The following is a 25730-nucleotide window of genomic DNA, read 5'->3' on the forward strand; positions in this document are numbered from 1 at the left end:
AGCAAGCCCATAGGGAAATTCGTCTTGCGAAGCAACTAAAAAAACGTAAAACTCTTTCGTCTTGCGAGTTTTTCGTCTTACGAGGCATTCGTCTTGCGAGGTACCACTGTAGTAGTAGTAATAATAATAATAATAGTAATTTATACCCCATCCATCTGGCTGGGTTTCCCCTAAAAAGGATAAAAGTGTGCAATCTCAGTTAAAACAATTGTTAATTTCAATAATCATAAATAGTTCTTGTACCCTGCCTGTCTGATTGGATTGTCCCAGTCGCTCTGGAGGACTTCCCACAAAATTTAACAGAGCACAACAAAACAAAACATCAAACATTAAAAGTTTCCTGAAACTAGGCTGCCTTCAGCTGTATATGAAAAGTCACATGATTGTTTATCTCTTTGACATCTGATAGGAGGGCATTCCATAGGTCAGGCGCAACTACCAAGAAGGCCCTCTTCCTGGTTCGCTGTAACTTCACTTCTCACAATGAGGGAACTGCCAGAAGCCCTCAGAGCTGGACCCCAGTGTCCAGGTTGAACGATGGGGTACACCCCTTCAGGTATACAGGGCTGAAGCCATTTGGTGCTTTGAAGGTCAACATTTTACATCCTTATGCTTAAAACATCAGAATTAATTGTGTTGTTGGCTAAACAATTGTTTGGTTGTAAAGATCCACAGTGAAACTGGACAGAATCTCAGGCTGGGATCCACTTGTGTTATCTGTGTACTGAAACGGAAAGCTTGTTTGCCTTGCATCATCATCAGCCTCCTGTTGGTAACAATCTACCTAAGAAGATCACACAGCTGCTGGTTAAAAGAATCTCATATAGCTGGACTTTCAGGCTGACACAGAATTACAGTTAGTGGGTTGTGTTTCACATTGACTAACCAAGTAAAAAGCCTGTAAAGCTTTGGTTAGATTTGGGATATGTTTAAATTTTAATGTCTCCAAGATAAAGTAATAATTTATTTTTGATATTGTTCAGGTTGGGATGTTTGCATATATTATAAATGATGTAATAGATGTAGTTGGTCACCCCCTCTAACATAGTGCCAATAGGAATGTCACCAAAATGGGATAATTGAGAAGGAGGGAGGAATTCCAAGGTTTGCAGAAGCATAGGAAAACTTTATCAACCCTCCTAAACGGCAGGGAACCAAACAGCTCACTGAGGGCTGAGCTGTGTGGGTGGGGGAACCGAAAACCCCACAGAGGAAGGATTGGAATGGAGCATCTTGAATTGAGGGTGTGGCTGACTGGCGGGAATATTGAAGATGCACACTCCAGTACTTTGCTACATGTTTCATTCATATTGTCTCCTCCATATGAAGTTTTTCTAGGATAACAGACTATTACAAATGTATAGTTTGAACTAGTGCTTATAATGAATTTGCATAATCATGTGTATGAAGGACTTTTTAGTATACCCAGCTTTGTGGTTTCAAAAGGTCAGACAATTTTGCACAGTACTTGTGTTCTGTGTGATGATTTTTTTAAAAAGCTTGATCAGTATCCCAACTTTGCCTGCATAGACAAGTTAGAGGTGCTGGAGTTTTTGGAAATCTAGCTGAACCAGCACGTTGAATTGGGGTTGGGAACCAGTGAAAAAACTAACAGTTTTAAAAGTTATGCATTCTTGTCTTGTCAGAGCCAGTAACTATTCTGGCAATGGCATTTTGAACCACTTAAATTTTTGAGCATGATTTAAAGGGCAGTCTCATGTTGGGTTTGTTACAATAGTCCTACTGGGAAGTTACTAAAGTTTGCAGTATTTTGGCAAGGGCTTTCCTTCCTGGAATAACATAGTTGCATTGTTGTGTCCAGAAAGAGACAGGCAGACTCTAGAGACTGAAGCTGCTGTTAGAACACAGGCAGTGACCATTTCATACAGGGTTCTGTAAAATCCAGGACACCCCTAAAGTTGTTGAGCCTTTTTTTTTTTTTAACAAAAAGGATGTCACTTCTGCCTTTGATATCCCAGTACAGTGGTACCTCGGGTTGCAGACTTAATTCGTTCCGGAGGTCCGTTCTTAACCTGAAACTGTTCTTAACCTGAGGTTTCACTAATTAACTAATTAACCTTTCACTAATGGGGCCTCCCGCTGCCACCGCACCACCAGTACACGATTTCTGTTTTCATCCTGGGGCAGAGTGTGGTGTAGTGGTTAAGAGCGGTAGTCTCGTAATCTGGGGAACCGGGTTCGCGTCTCCGCTCCTCCACATGCAGCTGCTGGAGTCTCTCAGCCCCACTCACCCCACAGAGTGTTTGTTGTGGGGGAGGAAGGGAAAGGAGAATGTTAGCCGCTTTGAGACTCCTGAAGGGGAGTGAAAGGCGGGATATCAAATCCAAACTCTTCTTCTTCTTCAAAGTTTGTAACCCAATGTACTACTTCTGGGTTAGCAGAGTTTGTAACTTGAAGCGTTTGTAACCCGAGGTGTTTGTAACCCAAGGTACCACTGTAATGTCTGGGAAAATCAGGACGTATGGCAGCCCTGAGCATGTATAAGTGTGCCCGCACCATTATGCCCCTTTTCTGCCTCTTCTGGGTCCCAAAGCCATTGCGCATCCATTGGAAGTGCCTAAAGTGTCGTTACCTGTACCTATGGAGATTTTATTATAGGGGTTGGGCTCAATTTCAAGTGAGCACAGCTAGCTCCTACAGAAAATATTTGTCACCCACTCACTACAAGTGGGTTACACATCTACTCTGGTTGTATTTTCAGCTCTTTCGAATGGTCCTCATCTCTGTTCTGCATACTTAATGATACACTCCTGTTTTTTACATTGCTTGGCCTTCTGGCCCACTTTGTAATGCACACCTCTGTGTGTAATTTCCCAAGTAAGAATAACATTTCAGGTCCAGCAGTGGAGGAAAGATTTGCCTCTTAGAGGCAGTATGATTTAATGGATAGAGCATTGGACTTGGACTGTGGAGATCCAGTTCTGCTCATCCACTCAGAAATGAAACTCTCTAGAAGACTTTGGCCCAGTCATCACCGTGGATACACCACATATGCTCAGAAAATACAACAACCAGCCCCATTGGAGCAGGAGCCAGCACCAGATGTTCTTTCCTGCAATGCAGCTAAGGACACAAGAAGAACCCTGCTGGATCAGGCCAAAGAGCTATGTAGTCAGATTCTGTTCTCACAACAAAACAGATGCCTGTGGGAAGCTTGCAAGCACAAACCACTTACAATAGAATTCTCCCCACTGGTGATTCCTGGCAACTGGTATTTGGAGGCATACTGCCTCTTGACAGTGGAGTTAGAACATAGCTTTCATGGCTAGTAACCACTGCACTTGCTATAAAGTGGATTTTTAGGGGTTGGGGAGCTTGATAAGTTTCTCACACACATGCAAATATATGTGTTCATGCTTTCTTGAAGCTTACAGCTGGCCACTTGAAAATACAGTGCTGCATTAGATAGAGAATTGGTCTTACCCAGCATCTTATGTTCTTAAACTCTTTGAAAATGTCTTAGTAAAATTGAGGACCGCCTTAGATTGATTACTGAGGTCACCTGGAGGAGTGCTATTAGTTGTTCTGTTGTGTTTCAGAAGACCGACTGGCTTCAATTAGAAGCCCAGCACTTAGTGTTGATAGTCACACACTCTTCCAACAGAGACTTGGCAGGCATCCTCACTGTTAATTTTCAGATGCCTCTTAGAGGCCTTTTTATGTGACAGGCCTATTCAGTTGTTTAATTTTTTTCAAGATAGCTAGTTATTTGTATGATTATTATTGTATTTTATGTTTATTGTACTTGTGTACTTCGTTGCACACAGCTTTGATATATGAGGGGTGGTCTGTAAATAATTTTATGAATAAATAATCTTATACATTGATCTGGCATTTTAATATGAGGGTGCTCAACTTCTGAAACACTTTGCAATCTCTAGGAATTTGAATGTAATTTCCTGGTTACATAATTTTTATGCAATGTTTTTTTAAAAAGTACCTATGTTGTTCTATAAGAATTGTTCAGAAATTGACAGACTGGCAATAGGTTTATTAGGACAAACCAAAAAGCCACAAAATAGTAAGTTTTTTAAGTTCCCTAGGACTCTTAATCAGGTTGAAACTTAAGTGAAGGGAGGGACAGGAGGGAGAGAGAGGAAGGGAAAGAGCTGGCTTGATGTTGAAGCCACAAAGTCTGTATTTAGTCACAGTCTTAAAATGGAGTGTGGGAGTAGATAACAGATTTAATTGGATTAGGATCAACCATGTGCTATGTAGATTTCAGGGTGCACCTAGGATTGCTGGTGCAAAGAATGTCTAATATCTCATTTTTGGAATTACATGAAACCAAGGTTCCTTAAAACTAGAACAAAGGATACCAGAAAGCAAATTATACCAGATTTCTGGTTAGTTGATGGAAATTAGGTGCTCAGAACATTTAACATTTTAAAATCCTTTTATGTCTACATTCAGCATATGTTTGACTTTTCCAGTCTTAACTACATAGAGGATGCTGGAGATGAAAATCATTTCTCAAGGACATGATCTGCTAACTTTTTCCACAGAAGCTTGTTTTGAGAACTTGGCTATCCCTGCAGTAAGCAAGGGGCAGCATGGAGAGGACTTATTTTGTGGAGTGAAAAGTGGTAATGGATTGGTTTCAATTGAAAGCAAATTCCTAGACTCAGACCTCACTTATACTATACATTTAAAGCAGCATTATACGGCTTAAAACAGTTGTGGGTTCTTCTCCAAAGAATCCTGGGAACTGTAAAACTGCAATTCCCAGGTTTCATTGAGTGAAACCATGATAGAGTTTTCAGCGGTTGGCTTAGAGTGGGCAAGCCAATCCATCCCTGTTGTTGTTGTTTTTGTTTAGTCGTTTAGTCGTGTCCGACTCTTCGTGACCCCATGGACCAGAGAACGCCAGGCACTCCTGTCCTCCACTGCCCCCCGCAGCTTGGTCAGACTCATGCTGGTAACCTCGAAAACACTATCCAACCATCTCGTCTTCTGTCGCCCCCTTCTCCTTGTGCCCTCCATCTTTCCCAACATCAGGGTCTTCTCCAGGGAGTCTTCTCTTCTCATGAGGTGGCCAAAGTACTGGAGCCTCGGCTTCACAATCTGTCCTTCCAGTGAGCACTCAGGGCTGATTTCCTTCAGAATGGAGAGGTTTGATCTTCTTGCAGTCCATGGGACTCTCAGATTTTAAAACAGTTTTGAATGAATTATTGGAATAGTGCTAGCAGTGACTCAACTTCTTGGTAGCATTACCTTGTATCTTGCAGCCAAATCCTGCTGTAATCTCCTTCTCAAACTGTTGTAGAATGCTTTCTTCTACAGAGGTAACCTCTTGATGTTGCCTAAAACCCAAGTCTTCCCTGTGGCTTTAAATTTTGCTCCAACAACAAATGTCAGGATAATATATTGCTGAATCCCAATAATACTTGAAAAATGACTACTGCAATGGTTTTCTATGTGACATAGCCCTAGGAGACAGTTACAAAGCTAGATTTATTACGGAATTTTATAACCTGGCTTCTGGAGGACAGACACATATTATACCGATGTTTTGTAGCATCTGCGTTAGCTATGGATATAGCACAGTAGGCACAACTCAAGGGCTTGTATCAAATGGTGATTTTACATTAGTGGAAAATATTTCTATTCACACACCTAATCTTAACTGATCTGCTCAACCATCTATTGAAGCTCTCTTTGTTGTATCCCATATTGCTTTGGTGGATAGAGGGAAATGAGTAAAAATCAGGTGCCCCACTTACATGGACATAAGTGCTTTTCCATCAGTGATCTGGGTTTTCTGGAAATTTTTGAATTGGAAAATTTTCCTATACAAATTAAGCTAATTCTGATTAAAAAAAATTGTGGTGTTCTAGAGCAGTCTTTCTTGATCTTCTGTCCCAGGATGTTGTTGGACTACAACTCCTGTTATTCCTAGCCAACATGGCCAATGGTCAGGGATGATAGGAATTGTAGTTCAAGAATATCTGGGAACCCAAGATTGAGAAAGGCTGTTCTAGAGAGTTATCTAATTTGTCCTTTTTATATAGTAAATAAAGCTAAAGCCTTTTATATTGCTAAGTTTGCCTGATGTTGTAGCTTTAATTGGCTTCCACTCATAGTTGCTAATAAACTTACAAAAAATATTTCCACAGAAAAAGAAAGGTTTCATTTGGGTATATTTTCTGCCCATCTCACTTTTTCCCACTAATGCAAAGCAAACTTTGAAAACAATCCAATGTGCTCATTTTAACCTATGGTTAGGCTAGTGGTTCTCAAACGGTGTGGCACACAACATTGGTGTGGCAGGAGATGATGGCAAGTATGGCAGGAAGATTCAAGAACAATCAAAGATGCATTTAAACATTTCAGTAGAGTAGAGTAGAGTAGAGTATCAAAAAGTGGGGTGGGGTGGGAATATACAACCAAAAACTACATCCACGCCTCTCTTTGAGAGCATTGGCTATTATTCTACAGTTCTCTGTGACATTTTGTAGGAACAGGGATTTTCAACTCTGACAAATATGAAAGATCAGAAAAGAGAAAGGCTTCTTTGTGTTGATGAGGAGATGAGTTAGTTTGTCTCAAATTAGACCGAATATAAATGAGATTACCTGGCATAAGCAAATTCACACCTCTCATTGAGTTTGTATATATACTTAAGGTACATATGTAAGAGGCTTGTTTATAATTACATTTTGGGAATGATTCATATTCTTATGTAGCTAGGAGTTGATCCTTTTTGTTTTCCAATGTATTTCTTGTTAATAAAAAAAATTGGTGTGGCATGAAAAGAAATATTCTGCAAGTGTGACCCACAGAACAAAGTTTGAGAACTTTTTCTTGTATATTCTGTTGCTGCTTAACAGGTTTTCTAAGCCTCAGAAGAAGTTCTGTATCTTTTAAAAGAAATGTAGTGTATTTTTATTTGGATCTGTTATGAGCTGGAGATTTTTATTTTAAGACCATGTATTAGGCCTAAAAATTTAAAGTTTTTTTTCCAGTTGACTTTTTATCTGGTTTTTAAATAAATTTGCATATTCTGTAACCAAGCATATAAAGTAATGCCCTTTTATTTTACATGACTCTCTTAGATGTGAATCCTATTTTCAGCATTCTGCAGTGGCACATTCAGAAACTGACCTTCTAAAACAAGACTATTGAAGCTCTGTCACCTAATTCTGTTTGGCCCACTGTTGAACTTCGAAGCCAGGACTTGGCTTCTTTCTTCTTTGGCATTCCACACTATCTTTATAGCAAATGTCTTGGCAAAATTCATTTGTCCAGAGCCAGCTAATTAGTGAGATACATTTTCCAGATATCTGCAGAACGATGATCAAGTTCATCATTCCTTTTAGATATTCCCCCCACCCAGGCTCTTAGTTGCGTTATTCTGAGATGAAATTCAGTAAGCTGCTGAAGATCCTACAACTATGTATAATGTAGTACTTGGTTCTTTAAAAAGGAAAGACTGGGCATAGGAGGGCATTATTGTTTTTAATGTAATGTTATGATTTTTGTGTTTTTATGTTGTAAACTGCCCTGTAATCTTTGGATGATGGGTTGTATAGACATTTAATTAATATGAATAATAATAATAAATTTATAATAGGCTCACTCTCTTAACTTGGTCAAGAAAACTTAGCTTCAATTATATATATATATATATATACTTATGTGATTGTGAGAGCATACACAGCAACAGCCACTGAATAGTAGTAGTCAATATTGTATTTTAATGTGCAGTATAAGCTACTGTAATTATTAATGATTCGTGTGTGGAGTAATTAATAGTGTGATCTGATAGGTGAAGTATTGGCCTCGGACTTAAGAAACCAGGATTCACATCCCTACAGATACGAAGCTTGCTTTTGCAGATTCTCAATCTGCTGTTTAAGGTGCCTCACAGGATTGTTGTTAGGATAAATTGGATTAACCCCATATGTTCTGCCCTGAGCTCTTTGGGGGAAGGGTGAACTATGAATGTAAAAAATAAATTGCAACCTTTAAGTGTCCACACACATTTTAGTTATTTTCTGTTTTATATGTTTTCTGGGTAGTTAGAAAGATCACAAGTTTTTATTTTGTAATAAAGGCAATCTGTTGATTTTATCACATCAGCAATCCAGAGCTTTTAATCAGGCATTACTCAAACATTAAGAATACATAAGAGCTACAGCCTGAGCCTTGATCCAACTAGCCATACAATGTTATGCAACTTTTCATTTATTTATATCCTTTTTCAGTTCACCTGATGTGCTTTACAACCTAAAATAATGGTTTATAGGCAAACTACAAAAGAAAAAAGGGAAGAGAAGGGGGATAGCAAATACTGATATTGATTGTGTACAATGCTACATAAAGGTCAGAGGTGGAATGGCCCAGTGCAGGAGATGATTTTGGAAGAGGAGCAGCCAAATAGCTGTCAGTCCCAGCCAGACTAGTAGATGAGGTCTTGTTCTCCCACAGAAATTGCTGGATGAAAGGACTGCTGATGGGCAGCCTTTTTAGAATCACCAACTTTATTCAGCAGTCCTCTGCCTAAACTGACTGATTATGATTATATCCCATCTTTTCTAAAAGTCAATATAGTTTTAACGTTATCTGCCCATTTTTTTCTAGTAAAAATGTACATTGACTGCTGCTCTTTCAGTGCATAGTTTTTACTGTGAAATTGTTAATCTGCTTCCTCTAGGACAGAACTTTCCAAACCATGTGTCACAACACATTAGTATGTTGACTTCAGTGTGGGGGTATGTCACATCATGCTGGACTAACCAGCCGATCTCCAGTCTTTTTACCTGAGGAGAATTACTATTCCCCCTCCGCTGAAGCAGCTGAAGCTTCTCTGGTACAGAGCGGCACAACCCTTTCCTGCCCGTCTCTGCCAGCTGCACTACAGTGCACTCTGCCCTTGCTGCGTCTCCTTCGGCTGTTGCCACCCCTGTCAGGGCTCTGTGCATGCGGGGTGGGTTCTGGTGTGTGAGAGGGAGGGGAGAGCAGCAAGGGCATACAGGCAGCGGAGAGCCCATTTAGCACCAGCCATGCCCTGCACACCTTTCCATCCGCAGCAAACAGGCGCAGGTGATCTGTGCTGCCAACTCCAGAGGGCTTAATTCCTGCAGGTCAACACTGCCATTTAAAAACAAACATCTACAGGGGCCAATTTAAAGATCTGACAGTTTTGAACCTTTTTAACACTTTCCTCCCTTGAAATCAGCCCTTTTGCAAATGACTTGCTCCCTGGCTGAACTTGATGGTTGCAGAGAAATGAGATTCCGTATCTGCATCCTCCATTGAAGTCCTGTCCCCTCCCCCACTACTCTCTGAAAAGCAGCAACAAATCCTCCCCTTTTTTGGAATTATTTACTCACCTTTCCAACCCCCCTCCCAACAATATTACTCCTAGGAAATCCCAAAGCCATTTTTTTATTTCTCCCCAGAATAGCTAGAACAAAATAGGAAGCTGTTAGTATTTAAATCCCCCCCAAAAAAACCTCTCTGTGAGACCTGGGCCTCTCTAGGCAATGGGGCAGTCTCTAGGTTTAACCCTTGGAGCACCTCACCTGAGAGAGAGAGAGACAACTTATTTCCAGGTTTGCAGCAAGCAAAGCAAAGCAAAACGCACAACTCTGTGCTTTATTCTTCCAGCACAAAAGCAGGCACCAAGGCTGCAATCCAAGTAACAAGGCTGCTGGGGCGGCGGCGTGGGGACATGGCAGCCGTTTGATCCCAGGCTAGGATCGAGGGGCATGTTGCCCTCCCCAGATCCAAAGCTTGCAAGGCAGCTCAGGGAGGATGGTGTGGGGATGCGTCAACCGCCCTGAGACCTCTGGGTATAGGACAGTATATAAATTCATTAAATAATAATTATAATAAAATTATGTGTCTTTCAGTCAGGGTGCATAGCTGTCACGTCCCCACACCATCCTCCCCGAGTGGCCTTACAAAGCCTGGATCCAGGGATGGTGGTGTGAGGAGGCTGCAATAGCAATGTGGCAGGGGGCTGAGTGCACACACCAGCACCCTGGGCAGCTTGCAGACATGCTCTGCCAGTGGAGAGCACCTCTGGTTGCAAAATGATGCATGTCTAAAAAGTATGTCACGAACATGAAAAGTTTGGAAAGCACTACTCTAGGAGGTAGCTGTTGGTGCATTAGCACAATGTGGTGGTGGTAAAATCATTACAGTCATACCTCAAGTTGCGTCCACTTCAGGTTACGTGTTTTCGTGTTGCGTCCCACGGCAACCCGGAAGTACCAGAATGGGTTACTTCTGGGTTTCTCCTCTCGCGCATGCACAGAAGCGCTAAATCGTCAGTTCCGTGTTGCGGACAGGCCTCCGGAATGGATCCTGTCCATAACACGAGGTTCCACTGTAAATGGTTTAGGTAGTCTGTGATTAGAATCATTATATTGTACATGGTATTTTCAAAAGCAATAGATATGCTAGCCTAGATATGCAAGAATAGCATGCTTAGTGTTCAAAATCATTGACGATTTTCATATCCTTGGTTACACCCTTATGATGCCTGACTGCAGAAGACCAAGGAGCCTTCTTATAAGATAATGGAAAGAAATTTTCTTTAGTTATTTCATGTGTTACTTCCTTAATTCTATGATTCTATGATGGTCTTAACTTTTTAATGGGTAATGTAATACACTCTGTGGGGCTGCCTATCAGGTAAGCATTCCTACATGATATGCAGAAGAAGAAGTTATGTAGCAATGCTATTTTTGGAGGCATCTCAGCGTCAAGTGTAATATGTAGTTTCACTCTATGGTTCCCTATGCCTTTTCCCTCTTTATTCTCTTGCTCACCTTAATGAATCTTACAGTATGAATGGACAGATTCCAGGCTTGTAGAATCACCTCACTGTGGGTGAAGAACTGGTGGCTTTGTTTAGAGCATGTTGTGTTGTCTTCCTTTTTTGCTCCCCATCTCTGCAAAGTATTAGGAGGTATAACATTCAAAACTACAATTGTGTTATAGAAAACTACTGCCACTGTTTACTGCTGTATTTAGCCACTGTTTAATGTTGCTGAGTGTTTAATATTTACACTATCACTAGAATATGTATTTAAATTGTACTTTGGCCTGATGTTTGACAAATGTATATGCATCCTACCCCCTGCCAATAATAATAATAATAATAATAATAATAATAATAATAATAATAATATACAGCATTGGAGGGAGGCAGCAATGTGACATCCTCCAGGTTTTGAAGTTGTAAATATTGGCAAACACAGTAGCTACATTTAGGAAATGCTTCTTATAGCATATAATGTAGACAGACATCTTTGTCCCGAGTGTCTCCAGTAATAGAGTGGCAAAGGAAGCATAAGAAAAACTGAAATCTAGCCAGTAAATAAGCAATTCAGTATCTGAAATGTTTTGATTTCAGTATTTTGATACAGTAGCTCGCTCCATTGTGACTGACAATTCCATAAATTGTCCAATTTCCAGTCTGTTGGAATGTCAGGTGAGCCAGAGTTAACTGTTCTTAATCACACACACACACAGCTGCTTTAGAATAGTTTTGAGGTTGTTCTGGAATCTACCTGGATTTTTGCAAAGCTCTCCTGCAAAGATTTGTACAGGAAGCTCAAGGGGTCTTCAACTTTTCTAACTCTCAAAACTGAAATCTGTTATTTTTCTACTCTGGGAAGTGATTGCTACAAGCACCTGTTGAATAGTGCCTATGGCATTTTTGATGCTACTTCTTTTCTGCAGTACCCTATGATATTGTGACCTTTATTTGTTAGCTCTTAGAAAAATAGGCAAGGTATCATTCTAGCTCATTCCACTAACCTTTACAAGGAAGAAAAGGCAAGCCCCTCCTAACACTTCCAGAATTTCTTTTGTTTTCGTTTTGAAATTAATTTACATCTATGCTTCAGACTATGACTCTTTCCTAATTGCTTAGGAAGGACACTCAGCAAATGATTATTCACTTATGGGAAGACATAACAATATCAGTGCTTTATACCAACTCCTGTTTTAGTTGTTGTGCTTGACCTAATGCTTTAAACAGCTTAGATACCAAGATAGCTATGAAAGTGCCTCATTCGGTTTTGTCATTCGGTTTATATCCTGTATTTGAACATAAAGATATCCATGGTAGTCAATACCATAGTCTCTCAAGATTGTCTCACATTTGCCAGCAGCTGCCAAGCAAGTGCCTTAGGAGTGTGGAGGAGCTCTGACTAGCTTACAGCTTATACTGATTTGCCATTTGTGAGCCAGATGTTCTGTGTCAGTGTGGCCTGTCCACAAGTCCATTGATAGTCTTCTGAGGCAGCTGCCAGCAAGTATTAATTAGCCATCAAATTCACTGAGAACTCTTAACGCCATTCTGTGAATTGCATTTGGAGCAATTTGGAGCACACAGGTCTCCTTGGTGGTTGTGCCACAATTTATAAAGCAACTTCCTTTGCATATGTTGGCTTGGAGGGCAGGGACACAATGGTGCTGTTGACTTAGAATTCCAGTCCTTTTCCGGGTATTTTGTCTACTGGACTATCAGTTTTGGGTATATGTATCTGGTATTGGGATCTTGAGATAGGAGAGGTATTCTGGTGGTGTACAGGTCACCCTGCTGCCCACTACTTAACAGAAGAGGAAGTCTGGGTGGATTGTGTGTTCAGGATCCCCTCTCCAACCAGTGCAGAGTAACTTGAACACTCATACCAAAGCCCGCTTAGCAGTGGGTGCTCTGGTTTTTATCTGGCATGATTAGCTTGGGTGTATTGCTTATATTTATTTATATAAAATGTAGTCCATCTTTCCACCTGCCAAAAGAATTCCAAGGTGACTGACAATAAGACAAAATTTGTACGCCACAAACAAGCATTTTATTTTCTAAGAGAGAGAGGTGACTTCACGGGTGATGATGTAACATGGGTGGGAAGCCTTGTTGGACTCCAGCTCCCATCAGCACAAGCCAGCAGAGCCAATTGTGAGACTCTCTCCCACCAGCAGAATCAATCTCCACCCTTCAAGCCTTCAGATCACCTCTCTGAGGGAGGCTTGGATGGTGGTGATAAGGAAAGAGGGCCTTTTCAGTTGTGCTTCCCCATTTGCGGAATGCTCTCCACAGCAAGTTCTGCCTTCATCGACATCTTTTTCACTTCTCTTTCCTCCCTGCTTTTGATAGACCAAGATGTTGTTATTTTGTTACTAGTATACTGCCAAAGCTTCCTGTGGCTGTTAGACGGGTTGGTTTATTTTGTTTTTATGCAATAATGTATTTATATTTATGCTTTAAATTTGTTGCAAGTTGCTTGGAGACATTTGAGTAACAATAGACTAACAAGTCTTCTTCATACTCGGATCTCAGCTATCATTGCAGGTGCTCTGGCTATTCAAACTGCTGTTCTTGAAAGGTTTGATATTTTGCACCAGGTAGGATGACAATGATTTATACCAGGGTTCCCCAAATTTGGGTCTCCAGCTGTTTTGGGACCACAATTTCCATCATCCACCCATTGGTCCTGCTAGCTAGGGATGATGGGAGTTGTAGTCCAACAACAGTTTGGAAACCCAAGTTTAGGAAACACTGATCTATTGGTAGAGAATGTTTCCCATACCTATAAGTATGGTTAGACTGGCAAAATGCTGTGGTTCTCCCACTGCTATATGGTTGTGTACTTCTATAGTTGAAAGGGCGTTCTTTAATAGAAGTATTCAGAGCTGAGGGACAGTACAACCAGCAGCTGACATGTAATGTGCATTCAGAGAGCATCTGAGAATCACTGAAGCATCAGAAGTTGGCTGCACAGATCAGGTTGAATTATTTTAAAGAGGAGTAGCTGTTGTTCATTAAATTTAATAAAAATAATAACTCTGGTTACATCTTCAAGACATACTTACACTTTGAAAAGGGAGAAAAAACATGTATTTTTTTAATGAGATGTTTGATAAAGAAGGACAACAAAAATTCTCAACTCAGAATACTGAACTACTCAGTGGCTACTTGGTTGCAATAACTACAGAGAAAAGGAAATCTATGAGAAGGCATTTATCATTATTGATTCTGAGATCAAAAATCCTTCAGTTTGAGAAGACCTAACTACAAATTCACTCATGCAATGAAAACCATGGAAGCTGAAAGCTAATGCACTTGCCATAAGTTCCTCTCCACAAATGCAATAAACAGATTCAACAGTCTCACATATTGGGTCCATTTACAACTTTTTCCAGTCTTCCACTGGAAAAAGGAAGCAACATTTCTAAAATCCCTTCCTAGTTGCAGATTTGTGCCTCAATGCGTTTCATGACATTCAGTGTTTTCTTATTTCTTATTGTTTATTAATTTTGTATACCGCCTTTCATCCGTAGATCTCAGGAGGTTCACAGCATAAAAATACAAGAAAAGCACACAAAATACGCAATAAAAACCAGAACGAAAAAAACCCACCCACAATACCACCCTCCCCGCCCCCACTCTCTCCCACAAACACATTTTAAAGGGTATAGGAATGTTTTTACCTGGCGCGTAAAGGTGCATAATGAAGGCACCAGTCAATCCTCCCAGAGAGAATTCCACAAATGGGGAGCCACTGCAGAACAGGCCTGCTTATGTTGCCGCCCTCAAGACCTCTTGTGGAGGAGGCACATGAAGGAGGGTCTCAGATGATTATTTCAGGATTTGGGTAGATTCATATGGAGAGAGGCAGTCCTTGAGGTACTGCAGTCCTGATCCATTTAAGGCTTTATAGGAAAATCAGCACTGTGAATTGGCCTGGAAATTAATTGGCAGTCAGTGCAACTGGGCCAGGATCGGTGTACAGTGGTACCTCGGGTTACATACGCTTCAGGTTACAGACTCTGCTAACCCAGAAATAGTACCTCAGATTAAGAACTTTGCTTCAGGATGAGAACAGAAAACGTGCTTTGGCGGCGCGGTGGCAGCAGGAGGCCCCATTAGCTAAAGTGGTGCTTCAGGTTAAGAACAGTTTCAGGTTAAGAATAGACCTCCGGAATGAATTAAGTACTTAACCCAAGGTACCACTGTAATATGCTCAAGCCGCCTTGTTCCAGTGTGCAACCTGACCACTGAATTCTGCACCAGGTAAAGTTTCCAAACCATCTTCAGAGGTAGCAAAGCATCCAGAAGTACCCCCAACCTTTGTACCTGCTCCTCCAGAGGGAGTGTAGCCCCATCAAGAGCAAGCAACTTCCCATCCATCCTGCCTAGGGAACCATCCGCTAACAGTGCCTCAGTCTTATCTGAATTGAGCTTCAGTTTCTTGGCTCTCATCCAGTACATTACCGAAGCAAAACAATGGTCCAGCACATCCACTGCCACACCTGCAGATGTAAAGGAAAAGTAGAGCTGTGTGTCATCAGCATATTGCTGACAACATACTCCAGACTTCTGGATATCAGGACAGTGCCTGTCTGTTTCCCCTATGTTTCTCCTTTGGTTGCAGATTACAGTGGTACCTTGGGTTACAGACGCTTCACGTTACAGACACTTCAGGTTACAGACTCCGTTAACCCAGAAATAGTACCTCGGGTTAAGAACTTTGCTTCAGGACAGAAACAGAAACCACGCGGCAGCAGCTGGAGGCCACATTAGCTAAAGTGGTACCTCAGGTTAAGAACAGTTTCAGGTTAAGAACGGACCTCCAGAACGAATTAAGTTCTTAACCTGAGGTACCACTGTATTATTATTGTATTTCCTTTACTATTTTTTGTTAGGAGCTTCCCAGAGTGTCTGGGGCAACCCAGTCAGATGGGCAGCATATAAATATTCTTATTCTTATTCTTATTATTTATTAAAGACAAAGCGGTGTAGTCATATTGGTCGTTGGTTTCTCCTATTCTTTTTACAGTTTAGATTGTAATTTCAGTTTAATGTTACTTGAAGTCCGGTACACCACTGTAATAGTACAAGTATGTGGAGCAGAGTGATGACTTGTATATTGCTGGTGTTGACCTATAAAGCCTTACATAGCTCAGGACCTTAAAGATTGCCTCTCTCTGACTTAGACCCTGTGCTTGTCATCTGAGGCCCTTCTCTGTGTCCCCCTTCCCAGAATGTTTGGAAGGTAGCAACAAGAGAATGGGCCTTTTCTGTGGTGGCTTCCTGATTGTAGCATGCTCTCCCCATAGAGGCTCACCTGGTGTGTTTTTTGCGGGGAGAGGAGAATTGGGGTTGAGTGAAGTGCAGCAACAAATATTGATGTCCCTAATGCTAATCCCACTCCCAAAAACTTTACATTGTTAAAGGGACCATTTGTAACTTAAACTAGGAATTGCCAAAGGGTTTTGGGGGTCCTGGGCAGGAGAGTCATTAAAGTTATAAAAGCAAGTCAGGCATAACATTTCACTTAATTTTATACATGAAGCTTCAGTGAAAGTATAGATAAGTGTACAAAATACATTTTTTGTTGTCAATTTTCATTACAACTGGAGTGGAGAGTACTACTTAATACATTCTGTCAACACTACATGGTAAATATAAGACATGAACAAAAAAAGCAAGCCCATACCACCATACAGTGAGGGGGGGAAAGTATTTGATCCCCTGTTAAATTTGCCTGTTTGCCCTCTGACAAAGAAATGACCAGTCCATAATTTTAATGGTAGGTCTATTGTAGCTGTGAGAGACAGAATAACAACAGGAAAACCCCCAGAAACCCAGAAGACAAAAGTCAGAGATTGATGTGCATTATAATGAGTGAAATAAGTATTTGATCCCTGGTGGCAAAACCCTTGTAGGCAATCACAGAGGTCAGACATTTCTTGTAGGTGGCCACCAGGTTTGCACACATCTCAGGAGGTATTTTGTCCCACTCCTCTTTGCAGATCCTCTCCAAGTCAGTAAGATTTCGAGGCTGATGTGTAGCTACTCGAACCTTCTGCTCCCTCCACAGATTTCTGATGGGATTAAGGTCTGGAAACTGGCTAGGCCACTCCAGGATCTTAATGTGTTTCTTCTTGAGCCACTCCTTTGTTGCCTTGGCCGTGTGTTTTGGGTCATTTTCATGCTGAAATACCCATCCTCAACCCATTTTCAATGCCTTGGCTGAGGGAAGGAGGTGCTCACCCAAGATTTGACGATACATGGTTCCATCCATTGTCTCTTCAATGCAGTGAAGGTATCCTGTCCCCTTAGCAGAAAAACACCACCAAAGCATAATATGTCCCCCTCCAGACGGGCTGTACATGTGCTGTCTTGAGCAATGGGACCTTGCGGGCTCTGCAAGATCTCAGTCCTTCACGGCGTAGTGTATTACCAACTGTTTTCATGGTGACTATCGTCCCAGCTGCCCTGAGATCATTGACAAGTTCCCCCCGAGTAGTTCTGGGCTGCTTCATCACCGTTCTCATGATCATTGCAACTCCAGGAGATGAGATCTTGCATGGAGCCCCAGACCGAGGGAGGTTGACAGTTTTGTGTTTCTTCCATTTGCGAATTATTGCACCAACTGTTGTCACCTTCTCACTAAGCTGCTTGGCAATAGTCTTGTAACCCAGTCCAGCCTTGTACAGGTCTACAATCTTGTCCCTGACATTCTTGGACAGCTCTTTGGTCTTTGTCATGGTGGCTACTTTGGAATCCGCTGGATTGATTGCTTCTGTTGACAGGTGTCTTTTGTACAAGTACTGTAACAAGCTGGGATTACAGGTAAGACCTCTCCCTTACAGCAGGTGCTTCTAATTTCAGCTCGTTACATACAGTGAAGATACCAGGTAGCCTGACATCTGGCTGGTTGATAGGGGATCAAATACTTATTTCACTCATTATAATGCACATCAATCTCTGACTTTTGTCTTCTGGGTTTCTGGGGTTTTTCCTGTTGTTATTCTGTCTCTCACAGCTACAATAAACCTACCATTAAAATTATGGACTGGTCATTTCTTTGTCAGAGGGCAAACGGGCAAATTTAGCAGGAGATCAAATACTCCCCCCCCCCACTGTATGTAATGCTCTTACATAAACAAAAATAAGGTGGAGGGAAGGACCTAAAAAGCATATGGTATGATTTTATGGTAAGAGGAACATATGATGAATTGGTGATAGCCTGTTCACTGATAAATAATGGTACAGTGATTAAGTGGTTTAAGAGTCAATGTTCTGCTACCCTGTTTAATGAAATGAACTTTTTTTGAAACTTATTTGAAGCAAAATCCTCAATCAAATCACTGTTATTCAAACCTCTGCTAGTTTTGTGTTCAGTTGAAATCAGTACAAATCCTGCTGTGTGTTCTTGTGACATAGAAGAGCACATATCATTTATTATTATTTTTTATCAATTTGAACTTTGAAATTATCCATTTGATGGGTAGGTTGACAAAAGTATGGGTTTTCTACTGATTCTACATAAAAACGTACAAGGTTGGTGAGATAAGATAAGGCAAGCTTTGATGTTTCACAACAACCTTCATAAAACAAAAAGTATTCTGAACAAAGAGTCAATGCTTTGACTTGTAATTGTAAAAATAGTATTCAAAATTCTTTAAAATAGACAATGCTCACTATAAAGCTTTGTCTCATTGTGATGTAAACTATGCAAGTTACAGGCTGGGGGGAAATTTGGAGAAAAAATGTTTGCTTATCGGTTGAAGTAGATTTCTGAGAGATAATGCATGAGCTCTTATTAAGACAATGGAATCTTGCAAAGCTGTAAAAAAAAATCTTTACTGGCATCCTTACTTGTATATGTATGTAGTTTAGGATCTTTTGTAAGGCTTACAATTTTATCTGCTGACTATATCTCTCTGCTGCTTGTTCTGTTCAGTGAACACTGACTTTGGTTGTTAACAGTACTTATCAAGAATAGTTTCTCCTAGTTTTCTTCACTATAATTTCTTAGCAGTAGGTTGTCTGACTTCAGATCACATTCTTTGCCAATATACTGCCATATGAATTCTGTCACTATCATAGAATTCTGTAGGAAAGTCATTTCTGATGACAATTCCTGCTTGGAATGAAAGAAAATTGAGTAGCCCTCGTTTGCAAGTTTGCATAAATCTGTGGGAACCATTTTCCAATAATGGCTGTTAACCAACATTCTGCAATACCTATTTCATGAACCATGACCCCTATATCCATAAAATGCATATCAAACTATAAGTATTGGGATGTTTCAATAAGAGTAAACATAATAATAGAATCCTAGAACTTGTAGAGTTGGAAGGGACCACGAGGATCATCTAGTTCAACTGCCTGCAGTGCAGGAATCTTTTGCCAAATGTGGGGCTTGAACTCATGACTCTGAGATTAAGAGTCTCATGTTCTACCAAGTGACAATGCTGTTGTATTATAACTAAAAAAGAATAAGGAGCTGTGAATGTGCACTTCAAAACGAGCTTTGGGCCACCACAAATGATCTCCAGGTATAGTGGTCCAGGAGAGTGTCCTCTAGTGTCCTCTATGAGATAACACTGAAACATACCTGGCCCAGTGTTTTGTTTTGGCATAGGGTACTCTAATTCCTTATTCTGATCTACATATTGTAGCTGTCATTGGCATGGAGAAGCCATGCTTGATGGTGTCAGATGCCCAAATGGCTTCCCTAGACTGATGCCAACCATGTTATCTACTCATTTTTTTTTCCATTCCAGACTATGACTTCTATGTCATCTAAACAGATATTGCTGTCAGTAATTACTCTCCTCCAGAAGACTATTAGGACAGGAGTATATAATGTGCCTAGAGTGATGTCACAGTTCTCTGAATGATGTCCAGTTGTAGTACTCCATTCATACAACAGCTACTTCACTAGCAGGAGTTTCATTCTTAGTGTACCACAATAGCTGAATCTTGTGGTTGGACTTCAGTGGAACGGCTCCCATTCCTGGGCGACCACAGTCTGCCATTGATGAAGACACCATCTGGCAAGTGGAGGCCACCATTTTGGAGGATCACAGCATAACTATTCGCCAACTAGCTGCAGATGTCAAGATCAGTGTGGGCTCTGTAGAAAAAATAATCCATGACCATTTGCACATGGGAAAGTTGTTCACGTCATGGGTTCCCTGGCTGTTGATGCCTTTCCAGAAGCAGGAACGAGTCACATGCTCACAGGCTCTTTTGGCCATGTGTCACAAAAACAATGATGACGTCTTCACCAGACTTCACTTAGGACGAAACATGGGTCCATCATTATGACTCAGACTAAATCCTAGTCCAAACAATGGAAGCACTCTGCCTCACCACCTCCAATGTAGGCACGTGTTCAACCATCAGTGGGCAAGGTCATGCTCACCATCTTTTGGGACCAGCGTGGAGTAGTGATGATGGATTTCCTGGCCAAGGGTACCACAATTAACAGGACATACTACACTTCACTGCTGCCAAATTGCGGGAGGGCATAAAAATCGAGAGGCGTGGTATGCTGACCAAAGGTGTCTGCCTCCTGCAGGATAACGTCCCAGTTCATAACTCACATGTTGCTCAGACAGAAGCACGGTTCTGTGGCTATGAAATCCTTCCTCACCCCCCTTATCCTCCCAACCTTGCACCATCGGACTTCCACCTCTTTCCAACCATGAAGTTATTTTTGAAGGGCAAGCTTTTTCCAGACGATGAAATGCTGATTTCTGAGGTCAAGTTGTGGCTTCTGTCACAACCTGCCAACCTCTACAGACGAGGTCTTCACAGCTACATAAAGTGATGGGAGAAGTGTTTGACTCTTGCTGGTAGCAATGTAGAGACTAATAACTGTGCCCAGTTTCGTTTGTCTCAGTCCACGGGAAGTACGTCAGGGGAAATCTTTAATGAATGCCCCTTGTAGTTACACCTTTATCCTGCTTGTCATTCAGAATTCAAGGTTGTGAACATTGGGTTTCCTTATGGTCTCTCATCAAGGCACTGACCAGATTCAGACTTTAGCAAAGTGGTTGCAACACGTGTGATTTGGTCAGTAGTGTATGTGCATGTGTGTATATATAATATGCTTTTCTTTTTGCCTAGTTTGTCCATTAAATCTTGTTTTGTGGGCATGTTAGAGTTTAATTCCTATTACAGCTGCTACGTTATTCAAACATGGTATTAGTCTTGAGATATTGTAGGAGAGAAGAGATTTGATTATTATTGCATTAGGAAATTGAGATCATTGATTGTCTTGTTTGCCTTTAGCATGCATATCATAAAGACTGCAACTTCTCTGGAGCTTACTAGTGGGGAAGCAATATGCATAGTTGACTGGATGATTTATTTGATAATTTTGCTGGTAGTGCTGGTAGTCACTTTGGCTTAATAACAAGCACTGAGAGAACTATAGAGGAGTCTTGACTCCTGTTAATTTGTTAAACCTAATATGATTATTCGGGCTGAGAACAGGAAAAAAACTTCAGCTTTTATTAATAACTTGTTGACTGGGTTTGATTTGTCTGTATCTCTGGCCTCATCACATAAGCCTAGAATCTGCTTTACCTTCATTTTAAAAAACCACATGAGCACAATCCAACCCATTCCAGCCTGCAGCACCTGCAAGAAGGGGTCCACATAAGATTGAATCAAGCTCTTTTCTCGCTCTGCCCCTTTCTCACCAATTCTCCCATATGTGGATAAACATCTCTCATATCTGGATCCACTCTTCAAGTGAAGCCTTACTTGCGTATATATCCCATAATAGGTGATGGTGACTAGCAGTATTGCTCCATTTGTTTATGCTTGCATACAGCAAGAACTGATGAGAGGGAGGGAAAGATTCTATTGAGGAGCCTTTCCCACAAGCACTGTGGTGAGAACTTTATGCACAGGAGGAATTGTTGTGTTCCATGTCTCTAGACGCTTTATGAAACCTTGTAAAATGTGTGAACAGATGTCAATTCCAGCAGGGCTTTCTGTAGTCTAAATAGGGCATTGCACAGTTCTTCCTACTGTGCCATGTAGAGAAGAGCTGAGTTCCTTGATCCAGCTGGTCATTTGAATCTAACTTTTTAGTTGTCTTTTTAGTCTACCAAGTTTCCCATTGTGCACTGTTTTCTGCACTTGCTTAGAGGTCAAAAGATGATGTTTTGCTCTATTCTAGCTCTTGCTGCTCTCTGCAGGACAGAGTGGTAACTCCATGGTCCAGTGCCACATCAGGCCCAAGCCCCTAGTTAATCAGTGCCTTTCAACGGTGGTACTTCTTCACCTTGTGAAAGCTTCCCCTCCTCAATTTGCTTGGCACTGTTGCTAGGTCAGAGGTGCTTAAGAAAGAGCACTCGTTCTTGTTTCCTGCACAGTCAGTAACACCTCCACCCTGGTGCTGTGCAAGAGAAAGAAGGGATGCCTTTAGAAGGTATTCTCTGTAGCACTCAACAGGTGTGCATGCTTAGAAGAAACACTGTGCTTACTCTTCCCAGATCATTCTCTGGAGAACAAAATGCTGTTCCTCCTCTCCCACCACCACAGAGCTCTGATGAGAGTGAGTGGAAACCCTGTCTTTTATTCTTCAGAGGTAGTTCTGTGAAGAGCAAAATACAGCATTTCCCCCAGCTGTGAACAGAGTGTTGTGTGCCTGTGTTCATGCTTCTGCCTGCATATGTGTGTGTACATGTATAAGTCTGAAACTGCCAGATGTGTGGATTTGTGTGTGTGTGTTGAGTGTGCATGTGCACTAGGGCTGGGCAAGATCTGGTTTTCAAGATCGTGATATATCATCAGCTAACAATTGCAGTATAGTGATATATCACAATGTCTGAAATAAGGAGGGGTGGCTAGGCTGTGGAGGGAGGGGAGGGAACAAGAGGAGCGACCGGGAGGAAGGAGGCAGCCTGCTTACTCAGTCGCAGGCAGGCAGGCAGGCGAGCACCTTCTTAGGCTCTCTCTGCTGAGGCCATCACTCTTATTAAAAGAACCTCACACAGTCCTTCCCAAGGCTTATCTGCGGTCCTTCCCAAGGCTTATCTTTTCTGGGTGTGATCATCGCCTGACATGGCAGCTGGGCTGGAGGGAAGGAGGAGCAACCAGAAGGAAGGGAGGAAGAAGGAGCCTGTTTGTTCTGGTGAAGGCAGGCAGACAGGTGGGCACCTTCTTGGGAACCCTCTGCTGCCATGGGTGAGCACCATGATATATTCCTAGCTCAAAAAAATTGAAACTGTTATCACGATCTGAACCTCAAGTGGGTTTCACTGTATTGAAATACCACCCGGCCCTAATGTGCACAGGTGTGTGGTCCTCAGAGTAGTCCTTCCCTTTCATGAAAAATTATTTGAAGTTGTTCTCAAGAGCAGTGTTTTCTTCTGGAAATGGTGTTATATGCATTAACTACTTCTAAATGTCAGTGATATTGAAATGTAGCTATTTTAGAATGGTTCCATCTTTAATAAACCCTAAAGTGATCATTAAATTGCTTAATAAGCTTTATCTGACAATTGTTGTTTCCAGCTATATATAGCTCTAAAGCCAATCCTTTGGCAGTAGAATGTTTAACTAGCTTTGGGCTATAGAATGCTTAACAGGCTTTAAGGCTGATTTTATTTTTGCAAGAGCTTTAAGACTACATACAGTGAATATGCATTTCTCTTCCAAAGAAACCTTCATAAGAATTTTAGAAACCATAACAAAATTTTGCATATAGTCTTAAGCGCCCATGTTGCCTAAATTTATAAAATAAACTAATGCTGTCAATATATATATATTTAGTCCTGTAAAAAAAGGATTCTGTAAAAGAACTTTGAAGTTTTACAGGATCATTTTATGGACTACTATCTTCCTTCACAGAAGTGAGACTTTTGTGGGAAGAAAGCATATATGCTACAAGTGTACCTTCACATGAGATGAGCACAGTTACCTGGTATGTACAAGACGGCAAGCCAGGCTATGGCATACTGAGACTGCACAAGCATGTGGGATCTCTGAGATGAGCTGATGGCCACTTTTTCTCTCCCTAGTCCCTTTTAGTGCTGTGCCATGCTTAGCATGTCATTCAAACTGGGACTCACAGTTCAGTTCTCTCCTCACTAACCATAAGCTGCAGCCAAGGTTTGTTCTTGAGTGATTTGGCTAATGAAGTAGGGACAAAGTCCTTTGCTTCAACTATCCCAATTTTCATTGGTTGTAATACTTCCAGAGGTCTTCTTTGTTCAGATATATCTATACTGAAATTTTTATATGTTATTATTATGACAGATTAACATTAGCTAGACTTAAAGCATTTGTTTCTTTTGGCATTACGCAAAAAAGCACAGAGTGGAATAAGAAAGTATGTTTTTATTATTTTACATGAAAAATCTGTGTGGGGTTGAATTGTAAACAGATGATCAGCCAAGTGATGTGAGTCCTTTGGCTTAATATTTTAAAATTTTGTTTGTAAGTACAGTGATACCTCTGGTTGTGAACAGGATCCATTCCGGAGCCCCGTTTGCAACATGAGCAAAACACATCTGCGTGTGCGCAGGTCGCGATTAACCGCTTTTGCGCATGCGCGTGATGTCATTTTGCGCGTCTGTGCATGCGTGAGTGGCGAAACCCGGAAGTAACCCTTTCCGGTACTTCCAGGTCACCGCGGGACGCAACCTGAAATCGCGCAACCTGAAGCAAACATAACAAGAAGTATGACTGTAATACAATAACTCCTCTGAAGATTGATATAATAGAATAAAATTATTTACACATGTTTAGGTGATACTTCTGTGTTTCAAGTTTAAATACTTGCTGGGGGAAGGAAAATACAAATATATTGCAATACAATAGTGTACTTGAAAATTGAGACATTTAAGTGAATGAAAGTTGGTGTGCACATTCAGAATAACATTTTGTGTTTCAGTTCTAAAGCCCATTTGAAGCCCCAGATTTGTTTTGGGGGGGGGGGCAGGAGAGATATAAAATGCAATGTAATATCTGACTCCTATACCTGTTTTTAAAGGGAGGATAAGCAGCTTTCTAGACAGAGATATTGAAATGAAAGTTGACTTTATGTTATTTATGTTACTTACTTTTTATTTATTGGATTGTTATATTGCCCTTCATGCAACAATCACAAGGTGGTTCACAACACAAAAATAAAAAATAAAAAAATACTTTATATGTGCTTCCAAGCAGTTATATGCCTGCTTCTGTAAATGCCTACTCTTCATGGGCCAGTTTTGGTATGTCTCATTTGGGGATAGCTCTACAGGTATAAGTGAAAAGACTATTTGATTCTTACCTTGTAAAAGGGATTTCTGATGCCTAAAGTGATGTCTCACATAGCAGTCATGTGTAGCTGGTGCCCATGGCATTTCCTGTAAATGTGCCCACTCATCCAAAAAGGTTGACAACCCTTGCTGTAGAGTCATACCCAAAAGATTTTTAGTGTCTTCTATGCTGGTGTTAATTCCACAAACATAAGCTTTGGCAAAACTGACTAAAACCAATGTAATAACCATAAGTAATATTTAGAATGATGGGTTTTTCCTGTAAATGACTAAATATCACTGTACACCTCTCAAAATGTCATATTAGTAGTAGTTAATCAGATCAAAAAGAAAAACAAAGCTATGTGTGAACTATTTTGGAGCTTACACTCAATTAACTATGGGTTATCTTCTTTTCTAGGGGTCCATTCAGTGTTGTTCGGCGATGTATCAACAGAGAGACGGGGCAACAGTTTGCTGTGAAGATTGTCGATGTAGCAAAGTTCACCTCAAGTCCAGGATTAAGTACAGAAGGTGAAAATCAGTGGCTATCTTTCCTTCCTTTTTTTTGGTTGTACAGTATTCTACAGAGAGAGAGAGAGAGAGAGAGAGTGCTCAGTTGGTTAGCATGTGGTGCTATTAATGCCAAGGTTGCAGGTTTGATCCCTGTATGGGACAGCTGT

The 25730-nt window shown here is 41.0% G+C and overlaps 1 protein-coding gene and 1 long non-coding RNA gene across 14 annotated transcripts in view; one reads left to right on the forward strand and one right to left on the reverse strand.

The window, feature by feature from the left end:
- Positions 1-25730, reverse strand: part of LOC307215344 — a 551858-nt gene that overhangs the window by 417217 nt on the left and 108911 nt on the right. The window lies entirely within an intron of this gene.
- CASK (calcium/calmodulin dependent serine protein kinase) overlaps positions 1-25730 on the forward strand; it is a 134758-nt gene that overhangs the window by 10375 nt on the left and 98653 nt on the right. For all 13 annotated transcript variants that reach the window (XM_079974496.1, XM_079974500.1, XM_079974492.1 and 10 more), the window contains one exon: positions 25469-25581. In XM_079974496.1, coding sequence (XP_079830622.1) covers positions 25469-25581 — 113 coding nt within the window. The remainder of the gene's footprint in view (positions 1-25468; positions 25582-25730) is intronic.

The sequence above is a fragment of the Podarcis cretensis genome, assembly GCF_951804945.1.
Source record: "Podarcis cretensis genome assembly, chromosome: 4".
Classification (NCBI taxonomy): Eukaryota; Metazoa; Chordata; class Lepidosauria; order Squamata; family Lacertidae; genus Podarcis; species Podarcis cretensis.